The sequence below is a fragment of the Mesoplodon mirus genome, assembly GCF_964341445.2.
Source record: "Mesoplodon mirus genome assembly, chromosome: 3".
Classification (NCBI taxonomy): Eukaryota; Metazoa; Chordata; class Mammalia; order Artiodactyla; family Ziphiidae; genus Mesoplodon; species Mesoplodon mirus.
This window is the reverse complement of record NC_138978.1, coordinates 94,381,389-94,394,192: the sequence shown is the minus strand read 5'-3', so window position 1 is coordinate 94,394,192 and position 12,804 is coordinate 94,381,389. Positions and strand designations below refer to the sequence as shown.

The 12,804-nt window shown below is 39.2% G+C and overlaps 1 protein-coding gene across 2 annotated transcripts in view; it reads right to left on the bottom strand.

Moving 5' to 3' along the window:
- Positions 1-12,542, bottom strand: part of PLPPR4 (phospholipid phosphatase related 4) — a gene marked incomplete at its 3' end in the record, with an annotated part of 37,413 nt that extends 24,871 nt beyond the window's left edge. Inside the window, exon 1 of one of the 2 annotated variants that reach the window (XM_082615148.1) lies at positions 12,101-12,542. In XM_082615148.1, the coding sequence (XP_082471274.1) occupies positions 12,101-12,178 (78 nt within the window). In that variant the 5' untranslated portion in view covers positions 12,179-12,542. The remainder of the gene's footprint in view (positions 1-12,100) is intronic. The other variant, XM_082615147.1, reaches the window with a different exon arrangement.
- Positions 12,543-12,804: the final 262 nt, after the last annotated feature.

The following is a 12,804-nucleotide window of genomic DNA, read 5'->3' as shown; positions in this document are numbered from 1 at the left end:
GATTCCTACCCAGGTGCCTAAGTCCAGGAAACATGTTCTAAACTGCTTTGCTCACGGGTCTCAAAACGGTTTCCCTCTTGACATTGCCACAATGGTTGCAATTCCCAAATGGGAAGAGGGCTTGCAGAGGGTGCGCATGGTTTGAAAAAAGTCTCCCTTGCTCTTAACTCTTAAATACTCTTATTAAACAGTTTCTCTGAGGACTTCCTATCACTCAAATGTGAAAATTGCTTCTTTTGTGCAAATCTAATATCTATCCTTTCTAGAGGTCGTTTCACTTTGTTACTGAAAGAATTTATTGAACACCTCCTCTTACATAAAAAGAAAAGAACATTTATTGACTTTTTATTTAGACATTTCCCCATAAATTATCTAATTTAATACTCACAACCTCTCTGGGAATTTTAAGATACATTTTAACATGAAGACCCTGCTCCATATAAGGTAAACAGCATGCCTGGCTTATAGCAATTGGAACCTGATCTGTTAAATTCCTGGAAGCATGAGTCCCACTACACCCTGCTGCGACTTTGGTACATTTCACCATTGCCATCTGGCACTAGTCTGGTGCTTTTCAGGAAAAAGTAGCCCCAGGCTTCAATGGAAATGCCAATTTAAAGGACAGAAGTGAGAGATAGCCATGTGTACAAGGGGTTTGATGGCACCAAGAGCGAAGGGGTGGCAGGCACTCTCAAACCATGTTCTTAATTTTACGGTATTCCAAGGTCTTGAATGTTCTTTCCTGTGCAGTTTTCTCCAATGTCACTTTAATTTTTTTGGTAATATCTCAAGAAACTTTAATTATATCTTGGATGTGGTCTGCTTTCATCTTCACTTCTGTTTTCCCTAGTGAATGACTTCTAATATAAAATATCAGGAATTGGGCACATTTCAAGCTCCAGATGCTTTCCTGTCGTGTTTCCTCTGGATCACTTTCTCTAACTGCACAGAGATGGCCCGATGAATGCCTCTGTCATAGCAACTGTCATATGGAATGACAGTTGCTCCTTCACCTTTCTCTCATATTCAATGAAAAGACCCCTGGGAACAGGGAAATTGTCTCTTTCACTTCTCTATCCCCAGGGCCTTATATTAGGCAGGACCTGACATACTAGGTACCCTCAATGTACCAGATTAATGCATGTATGGATGATGATTTGAACAGAACTGTTTACACAGTTCTCATAGTGTAGTTAACATGATGAAAGAAAAATCCCCAAGTTAAAAGATCCTTGCTTACTTCCACCATAGAAAATGCTCCTACTGTGAATTTCTAGAATTCTAATAATTTTTTTAACATTAAAGAACACAAAAAGCTCAAATTGAGTCCTCCAAATAGCAATAGTAATTAATAGGGAAGAGAGAACAGATCTAACATATATGTTAGGTTTAATGGGAAAAATGTGTTCTATGTCTTTATGCCCAAATATAAATTACATCTTTACAGCTCTAAAAAGACTAATTACAATCACTCAATGATCTAACAGTAAAGTTTAAAATAATGGTATGTGGCTGTTTTATTACCTGAATATTGATCTATCATTAGGCTTGGAGTAGTAAACTCTGCCGTCACCAGCTTTAACCTCAGGTCCTGATTTGCATAATTAGACACAAGTACTATGTGTATTGCCTTGGAAAGCATTTTGTTCTTTACATCTAATTAGAGACTAAGACCTGAGGTTGGGGACTTATATTTCAATTCTTAAAAGTAATTGCTTTGGACTTCCCTAGTGGCGCAGTGGTTGGGAGTCCGCATGCTGATGCAGGGGACGCGGGTTCGTGCCCCGGTCCGGGAGGATCCCACATGCTGCGGAGCGGCTGGGCCCGTGAGCCACGGCCACTGAGCCTGCGTGTCCGGAGCCTGTGCTCCGCAACAGGAGAGGCCACAACAGTGAGAGGCCCGCGTATCACACACACACACACACACACACACAAAGTAATTGCTTTGAAATCTTTCCTTACAGCTGTAATTTCTTTACCCTTAGAACATATACCTGTCTTTTAAGAACATGGGTATGAATCACAATTTAAGGCTACTAATATTTGCCAGGTACCATTTAAAGTTCATACTTTTACATTTCTGAACTCATCCAATCTCCACAATACCCCTTCGATAAAGGTACTCTTATTATCCCCATCTTACAGAAGAAGCAACTGAAACGTGGAAAAATTACATGGTTTGTGAAAGATCATACAGTTTATTAGCTAGATTATAAACTCAAGAAATCTAGCAGCTGAGTTCACATTTGTAGTCATTATACCTACTACCTCTTGCTAAAAATTTTTAACACTGACCTTACCTTCCCAAAGACATTGAGAAATAGCAGAAAATAGTATAATGTACATTTTCTTTATATACTGTGAATGTCACCTGACAACTTTCACTATTTTCACTATTAGTGGGATTACTTTATTTATATAGAAAAAGCAAATATATTTTGACCTGAACAGTCTTATAAAAGAATACATAGTACCTCTGGGGTCCAACATATATTTCTTAATACCAAACAAAATAGGAGTTAAGAAAAAAAAAAATTGTCATTGTAATAATGTCAGAGAAATGAAATTAACCAAAAATTCTGTATTTGAGATATGGAATAAGATAAACAAATTTATGATTTTTAGATCTAATGTGATAATCTTATATGCACATAAATTAGTCAATTAAAGACATCAATATTTTTAAATTACTTTTTTTGAGTTGTTTACTAAATTCAGGTATCAAGTTTATCCTTAAACCATTTTATTTAAGCACTGTAAAGGTTTATATTTTCTCTTACGTAATAATTAATTTATCTAACAAACATTTATTGAGTGTGTACTATGTGCCTGATATATTTCATTTGATCCATAAATTATCCAGAGAAGGATTTCTAATCTACTTTCAGAGATGAGAATTTAACAATGTATCATTAATCACTCTCTTTTTCCAAGCTTGTCTCCTACATACTTAGATCATACTTAAATGCAATTATGAGCCCACCTTCAAGATTAATGCTTTTCCAAGGTTGCTTAAGATCTTATTTACTTGAATGTATCCGTGAAAGGGATTGACGAATATAAGAGATATTGAAGAGGGGCTCTTAATGTGGGACATTAAGAACTTTTATTTTCCAACATCTTAAAGCTGTGATTAAATTAAGTATAATTGTACTATGTTTCATTGTGAGATGCATCAAAAAGTCATGAACAAATATATAAAACAAATACAATATAATATGGGATACAACTATATCTGACAAAGAAGCACATTTTTTACTAAAAAAAAATGTTATCATTTGTTCCACATAGCCACACAAAAAAATGGTCTTTGCTGGCATGTATACGTTATATAACTAAGATAATTTTCTATGAAAATTAAAACTAGAAGTCCTTTGTTTAAATGATGGCTCTCTTTGAAAAGGCATCTCAAAATCCTTTGAATGATGCCTCAAATCTCAACTAATCCATAGGTATGCTCTAGATCATAAAATGAGCATCAGTATTATTAAGAAATGAGGCTCACAGACCTCGGAGATTGATTTAACCTTCATCACCACTTATTATATAGATAAAAATGTCTCCACTATTTAAGAAAAGTTAAGGAAAAATTTATAACTATCAGTCTTGTTTTACTCCATCCATTCAGACAAACTTTATTGAAATCCTACTATAGATTAGGAAGTATGCCAGTAATGATTCCATATTATTTCCATTAATTTAACCAAAAGGTACATAATAAGAAATAAATAAATATTTATTCAATGACTAAATGAATTTTCATGGAAGTACAATCAGAATACACCCTGGTATTTTACTTTGACACCCCTTTTTGGAGTGTATTTAATATAAGATTCTTCTCTTTTAGACTATCCATGAAGGCTCAGTTTCTGAAGCATGATTAGAACTTTATTAAATGGCGATGTTACCACTAAGGCAATCCTACAGCACAGGCTTTGGTGAGGACATTAAGTTGTAGACAATATATCCACACATATTTCCATGATTCTCACTCCCCAACCACAGTCCACTAAATGTACTGATACCTTGTTTTCCTTTTCCCGAACACACATTGATTTTAAATACCTGTGTTTCCCCTTCTCTTTAATTTATACCTCAGTGGTCTAATGTCAGTTTTAGAAGAATGTATGGAAGCCATCTTATGATAGCAAATAAGAAAGCAATTATCCTCCTTTATGTTGATTAACGTAAATGTTTTTTGATTAAAAACAACCAAACAGTGATGGACCTAAGAGGCAATTGATTCAGTGCCTAATTACTGAAAGGGAAAACAACTCAACACTAATTGTGTCAAAATTAGCATTTCTGTCCTAGGCTTTCACATTCCAAAATCCACTTCACTCTGAGGAAATGACTCTATTCCATAGTAATCTGGAAGTACATGTCTCAGCTAATTAATTCTAGAAGAAACCAAAGAAAGCTGAGAGATTCATAATTAGACATTTCACAGTTTAAATACAAACATTTTTCTCCTTGTGGCCCACAGGGGAGAAGAGCACTGCTTGGGTTTTAGGCAAGTTCTTGGACCTTCATGAGTCTCAGTTACTTAATTTGTAAAACAGAGTTAATATCTACTCCTCAGGATCAAATGGATCAATGTATATGAAGAAATTACATTAAACTGTAAAAGAAAATTCAGTTATTTTGTTACTGATGTTGTAAATTGTACCTACACTCCTTCCAACGTTTCCACTTTCCTTTACTGTCTGTCAGAGACCTCATGTCCAGAGAAGTAATTATGAAATTATAGGTAGACAGTCGGGCAGTGAGAAAGAAAAATATCACTTCCAATTTTATGATTTTTAGCCATAACCATGCTTTTCAAAGAGCCTAAAAATTTAGAAAAGCAGAAGATCCATTTGTAATTGCTTTAACATGCTTAATGCAATGTGGTATTATGAAATACATAAAAGTACTTAGATGGAACTTTCAAACAGCCGGCACAATTTGTTCACGTGTAGGATTAGAATGACCTGTATTGTGTTATAATCCAGGGGGAAACCCTCTAATGTAAGGAATTCTACAAATAGTATAATTAGAAACGAGCACTAGAAGTTGGGAGACAGGCTCTACTCTTGTCTGATATTAACCATAGTGTGTTTTTAGGTAACTCAGTTAACCTTTTCAAGCCACAGTTTTCTCATTTGTGATAGGAGAATCAAACCAATGTTGTGATAGGAGAATCAAACCAAATGTCCTGGGAGTACATGATTTTATTAGACAATTCTGTAATAAGACATTTCCTCACTTTTTGTTGTTGTTGTTGAGCGCTTGCATGAGAAATAGCCTGTGAAGTATACACATACTGGGAGAAAATCCTTGTGATAATATTTGTAACACATTCCTAAAGTAAACAGTAACAACTGTGCCCTAAATGCTTTTTATTTAACAAGCTAACTTAAGACAACTCAAATGCCTAAAGGAATCTCCATGGCTTGCTCACAGATGCCCATTACCCTCGCATGCCCTTCACTCCTATCTTCTATTTTTCTCATGCTTTTTCTCCTAATCCTCCTTGGCCTGGCCTCTCTCTGTTTCTGTTCTCTTAGGAATTCTTTCCTCCATGCTCTATCATTCTCATAGACATACACAGTCTACTTTTCTAAATTTTCTTTCAGTTCCAACTCTTCACTCTCACTCTACCCAGAGCTCCGTGTTCAGTCTTCCTCTGCAGAAGCCTCATGGGTACCATTTGTGTTTTCCCAAAGGAAGGAGCTTTTTATTTTTATTTTTTTTATTTTTTAATTTTTTTGCGGTACACGGGCCTCTCACTGTTGTGGCCTCTTCCGTTGTGGAGCACAGGCTCCGGACGCCCAGGCTCAGCAGCCATGGCTCACGGGCCCGGCTGCTCCACAGCATGTGGGATCTTCCCGGACCGGGGCACGAACCTGTGTCCCCTGCATCGGCAGGCGGACTCTCAACCACTGCGCCACCAGGGAAGCCCGGAAGCAGCTTTTTAGGTAGACAGTCATTGTGCCATCTACACACCATATTACAATTAATTCAGTTACTCTAGGTGAGAGATAGCATTAACAAAGCCAAGTTCAGTAGCTGAATGAAGAGAAAATATTCCACAACTCAGACAGAAAGAACCTCAACAGGCATCTTCCACATACATGCCTTCAGATACCACAAAGCTAGCCAAGTCACAGCAGAGACAGGTCTCCCCATCCCACTCCCTCATTAAGTTTAGCATTATCATTAGAGTCATGTGTGAGGTGGAGTGGGGGTAATGGTAATGCAGGAGGAGATGGAGATGGACAAGCACCCAAATCGTGGCTCCTTCACTTAATTGCTGTGTCCCCAGAAAGATATTTAGCTCTTTGAGTTACAATTTGCTGATTTAAAAAAAATAAAGGTAGGGCTTCCCTGGTGGCGCAGTGGTTGAGAGTCCGCCTGCCGATGCAGGGGACACGGGTTCGTGCCCCGGTCCGAGAAGATCCCACATGCCGCGGAGCAGCTGGGCCCGTGAGCCATGGCCGCTGAGCCTGCGCGTCCGGAGCCTGTGCTCCACAATGGGAGAGGCCACAGCAGTGAGAGGCGCACGTACCACAAGGAAAAAAATAAATAAATAAAAATAAAAATATAAGGATAATAATGCCTTCTCGATATTACTTTAATACAAATAATCCAGTTCTCAGGATTAAAGATAATGTATACAGGGTCTGTCATATAAAGGAGGCTTGAAATTGACTATTCCTTGTTTTTACTGTTATCATTATTATTAATATCCCTTTGAGATTGGTAGAAGGCACCCATTTTTTCCTACTAGAGGAAAGTAGGACAAAGATTACTATGAGTGATTTGTCCATGAAGACACAGTAAGGTAGTGGGGGAGCCTAGGAATAGTATAGAATTCCCTAACGGGGGGTTCTATGTTCAATACTTGGTCTCGGTATTTGTGGAAATGTCCTCATTTAGTCTCTGTGAAACTTAGGACTCTATTATCATCTGAACTTCATTTTTGTTTTTCACCAAAGGACTTTGCACATCGTGACCCTAAAAGAGGAGGAAAGATTTGTCAGCTCATCTCTGTTGGTGGGTTTGGACTACTTCTTTGAGTGGACTATCTATGTCATCTAGAAAAGGGAAAAAACCTACAGCTACTATTTTGGTATGTGCAATGCAGAAATGTTGTCATTTTGTGCTTCCTACTGATGCTAAAGTTTATGTAAAAGGAAATCAGCTAGCTATATTTCCCAGCAAGATCATATGAGTTATATAATTTTCACATAGATCTTGAGCTAAAACAGAAATCTTGTGAATTAATGTTTGCTACAATTAAGATACAGTGGACACTTTCCAGTGGGAAAAAAGTAAAAAACATATTAAGGTGTGTCAAGACACCATAATGTCTAGGCATGACGTTCAGACTGAACTAACCAGGTTATCTTTGCTCAAACAAAGGCTTTTTGAACTTCTTCAGGCAGGATGGTAACAGAGAAATGATGGCTTTTACTCCTGAACACAATGTCTAGTTTACTGACCCTAAACTGTAGTAATTAACCTGCATGAACAAAATCCTGAAACATATCCATTGTTAAGTACAATATTCAAATTAGTGAAAACTTTCTGTATAATTTCAAGTCTGTCGTGTTTAAAATATTTTGAATCTGTAATACTTCAGGTACGGTTATTTTACACTCAGTGGAGAGAGGCTATTCCTACTCCCTCTGGGTTTGTGCACGCCTGTGTGTGTGTGCGTGTGCGTGTATGTGTATGAAAAACAAGAAATTTCAAACTATCTGCATCTATAGCTTTGTAAAAATACTTTGCATATAGGTCAAACACTGCTCTTTTACCTCCATAAAGTAAACATTAGATTAGTAATAAAAATGTATGCCATAAAGCAGAATGTTTAAATGAGAAGAATCTTTTTCCTATTTATTTATTAAGAACTTGTATCTTTTTGGTTTAAAGGGTAATTTATCATTTGTTTTTATTACATACTGAGTTAATGTGAACCCATATCTTGAAACAGGATGACTAATGAGAATGAAATCGTGAGTTTGAGCACAGGTGGGACCATTGTAATGCTTGGCGTAAAGGAAATTCATTAGGCACACAGACAACCAGCCTTCTCACGTATAATATTGGGTTAGTAAGCTGAAAGACCTTTTACTATTTCTAGGTGTGCTGCCGGGTGCAATTGCACTGTAAATGATACAGCCATCACTTGGAGAGTGCTTTGGAACTTTAAAGGCAAGAGAAACCTTTTCTTCAGTGGAATGTTCCTTTTAACTTGTTTTCTGTTCAACCTGATAAAGCTTTGGATATGCTTGTTTGAGAGTTCCTTTCATAATTTGACTTTTCTTTTCCCACATCGAACAATGCAAAACTGAATTGTCAAACTTGTTCATAAAGTGAGGTACCATCTTGGAAATCACAGTGTGTTTTCAAATCACTATGTAATATTGATATTTTTAATTACTATCAACCATAAACCCCTTTATCAGCATAAACAATTGGCAGCATAAACCAAAGATGTAAGAAAAAATTAGTTCTATCCATTAACTTAATGTTTGTTTAACATCGAGTTTGGTGGTCAGCTGGGACATGATTACTTGATTTTAGTGACTGAACACCTTGGCCTATATATAGGATACAATCTCTATACCCTGACACCATGCAAAAGAAACTGATACATCCTGAGTGCCTACTCTAGCTCAGGTATGATATATGGTATCTTTCATGCTTTAACCTCATAATATAGTCTGAGATATATGGTTATTATAATTTCTATTATATATGAATATATATATTTATATTACTTCATATAATTTCTATTACATATGTAGAAACTGAGGATGAGAGAAGTAACTTGGCCAGAATTATCCAAGTAGTATGTGGCATAGGGGATATATGAACTAGGTCAATCTGTCTGTAAGGCCCAGGTTTTTCTGCCTTAATTCAGTCTAACTTGATTTTAGCCTCCTCTGGTTGGAATGAAAGTTGCTCCTCAGTTTCCTAGTTAGTTTCTTCATATTTCATGTCTATCATGAATAGCAATTTGAAACAGCCTGAACTGCTTGTAGAAAGGCAAAGTTTAAACTGTCCATGGTGTCACTGACTTGAGACCCACAGACTGTTTTCTTTTCTAAACTTTCTTTAGAGCATCTTCTGTTACAGAGAAACTTTATTTGGGATGGTAGAAAGATGTGTTAGGCTTTTCCTGTATTATTTCTGACTTTGGTAATATGTTAAGAAAGGCCTTTCTCACTGTAAAATCTAAAAATATACTTCTGTGTTATTATTATTATTTAGTTGGGGTTTTTTTTTGGTTTTTTTTTTTTTGCGGTACACGGGCCTCTCACTGTTGTGGCCTCTCCCATTGCGGAGCACAGGCTCCGGACGCGCAGGTCCAGTGGCCATGGCTCACGGGCCCAGCTGCTCCACGGCATGTGGGATCTTCCTGGACCAGGGCACGAACCCGTGTCCCCTGCATCGGCAGGCGGACTCTCAACCACTGCGCCACCAGGGAAGCCCTATTATTTAGTTTTTTAACTGTTTCTTAAAAATCTAAATCATTGGTCTGTCCAGAATTTATTTTTGTATGGTATATGGTAGGAACCTAACTTAATTCTTAGGTCCTATTTTCTCCTCAAATTCTGGTCCTTTTTGCCTCTTTTTGTTCCTTAAATTATTGAAATATGTTCTTTGGGCTGATATGTGATGAAAGATTCACTCATGTTTCACTTTTCCATTTTAATTACAAAGGTCTGGGGAAACTATGTTGGAAGCAAAGTGCCATTACTCTAGAGCACTTTACTGACATGTTAATTCATGCTATATTTATTCATCCTCCAAAGCAGCTACAAAGCTCATTCTCACTGGCCTCAAAATGAGTCATTCCAAAGGAGTTCAGTAGTGCATTCTGTCAATCCCTTAAATAATTGGTGTACTAATGTCTTCCCCCATTTTCTGGAGGCTCTTTAGAGGTTCATCATACATTTAAATTTCAGAGAGATCATTTGCAATCCAATTTCGTGGCTCTCCCTTTGAAATCTGTTACCCTCAAGACATAATGTCATAAATGCGTGTTGAAACTCCATGAACTGTCCCCAAGTAATTGTTCTATAACTTGCCCTGCTAAGGAATTTGTAGAGGGTATCTGAATGGGTCAAAGTGAAGGTAATGATTTTGGGCTATTTCCACTCATGGAAAAGAATTAACATTTGTGAGATGTTTGTTCCTACAGACACATTTCAAATGCATTATGAGGCATTTTTACTTTTAAAATTTTAGATTAAAAGATAATGTACTCCTGTTAAAGGTACCTCAAAAGTGCACACATAGATTCTTTTAAGGCACATCCTTAATTCTCTGGTTTGCGTCCTCTTTCATGAAAGTATTTTCCTCGAAGCCATACAGCTGCAATCCAAATGTGGTCAGCTTCTAGCTGACCTCAGGTGCTCCGTCCTGGAGGCAGAAGCCAGCAATTAACTGATGTCTCCTAGACAGATGTAATAGATCCAGACGTGAATGAAAGTGCTTTTGGACAAAACCACAGTGGATTAGCAATGCGACAAGTGGCCTGACAGGATTTAACTTCAAGGCAGGGATCCTATCTCGCTATTCCTTTACCCCTTTCAGCATGGAATCTTCTGTGCCCACATTTTTTTTTTTCTCGATAAAACTCTTCATTAGCTTTCAACAAAATTATCTAAACCATGGCTTCAAAATCCCTTGTGAAAAGAGGAAGGGCAAAAATAAATGAATCAATTAATTACTTTAAATAAACAGGTCAATTTTTTTCCTTCTTTTCTATGGGTCATGGATGAAGGAGCCACCCATCATTTCTCTGAGACTTATGCAAATCACGTACATCTTTCTTAACACTGAAACCATTTTTAAAATTTGCAAGACCTAAGAGAAACTTACACGTATACTGCTATCTATAAAAACAATCTGACAATGTCTATTCTCCCAAGTTTCAAGACAGTGACTATCCCTCAACACAGATAAGCCTCACAATCATCAAATACAGAATCTACTATCTGTACCTGGAAGTGCTAAACCTCCATATTTGGCTGAAAAGACAGCCAAAGAAGGATATTTATAAATCACCATCAGTCTTATAATTCTCTATGCAATCCAGGCTCTAACTGTACAGAATAGTTTTATGCTTAAAACCATATGATTTCATTAAACCTATCCAATACATCTCTTCTCTACCTATGATTTAATAAACCTCTTGCTTAAAAATGTCTTCCTAATGCAACGGACCACAGTGCATGGAATCACTGTACCTGTCAATCTTTATAACCCTCCCATAATTTTTTCCTTCTTAAATGCTGCATTTTGGTAAGTTAGCGGTTCATTTATGAATACATCTGCATGTTAACTGCTTATCTGTAATACTGCTCAGCACAGAAAAATGCACACGTACAAATCATGTAAAATCAGATGATGTCACTTATTTTAAAAATATTACACATACATACATATACATATGCATACATATACATATATTTGTGTACATGCAGATAATTTTTGTTAACCATGGAAAAGGGCCAACCAATTGATGCCTAGAGATGTGGACCCAATTTTAGAAGCTGATGTGAGCACCATAGTAATTTTAATAGGGATAGGGATTTTGGTTTTGTTTTTTGTGTAATAAAGCAATCAATATTCCTAATCCTATGTAAACACCCCCAGCCCCCATACACCCCGGGCATGGCTGTGTGTATTTGAATTCTTATAGAAAGCTCACAGAGTTCTAGATACGTAGTCGCAGGGTGAGGACACAAATCCCGAAATATCGGTATCATGGCCCCTCTGGGCCACTGACGACGCTGTGCACCCAGGAGGTCCAGGAGGGCCAGGGAACTAGCCCCACACTCACTCACACAGGTATCTCCCGGCTGCAGGCCACCTAGCAGTGGCATCGCTAGTGCTAATCACCCCTGGCTGGCGGGCACTCACAGGCACACTCGGGGAAGCTCCCGAGAAACCTGGGGGAAGGGGGAGCGTGGGGCATTTAGGGGCAGCAGCGCGCACCCAGGCAGGGGTTCCGCGCCTCCAACACCGTCCGGGACCCGAACTGGCTCCGGAGCCACCCGGAGGATCTGCATTTTGCCAAGGCGCTGAGCCAACTCACCTCCACGAAATAAAAGCAGGGCAGGAGGGTCACGCTGTCCTTGATCACTTTGCCCTTTGGCCTCTCCTTCGCCGACATCCCTGCCGCCTGCCCGGGTCTGCGTTTTCCCCGGGGCGAGGTGTGCACAGCGCAGCCGAGGCGAGATGCCTCCTCCAGCCGCAAGCGCCCGGCGCCGCTGATGTCACATTCCCCGCGGGCACCGCTGGAGCCAGCGCGGTGCAGGCAGAGCCCCCGCCTCTCCCCGCCCCTCTTTGCAGCAACCCAGCGGCTCCTAGAGACAGCAGGTCCTCTGCCTCCCCTACTCTGGCTCCCACCCCCGGTTTTTCTCGGCGGAGACGTCCAGCTCCTTCCTCCAAGCTGTTGCTGCAATGGCTTCCCCTCCCCGCCACCCTCCCTCTGCTCTCCACCGCCCTGGCGAGGCTTCGCGGCGGTCGGGGCTTGACGTCAAGAATCGGAAAAGAGGGACGCACCCCTGGATTCTGCAGCAGCGAGGCCGAGGAGACAAGGCACCCACGACCCCCCTGGGAAGCCTCCTGGATCCCTCCAGGAACTCTAACTTCAGGATTGCTGGAGAGCAGAAGCCAGGATCTTGCGCACTGACCCACAGCGCGAAAACCGACCTCTATCTGCGCGAAATTAAAACTTGGATCGCATACTGAAAAGTAGGCCGTGGTGGGAACTCTTTGAGAGCTGGCTGCTATCCA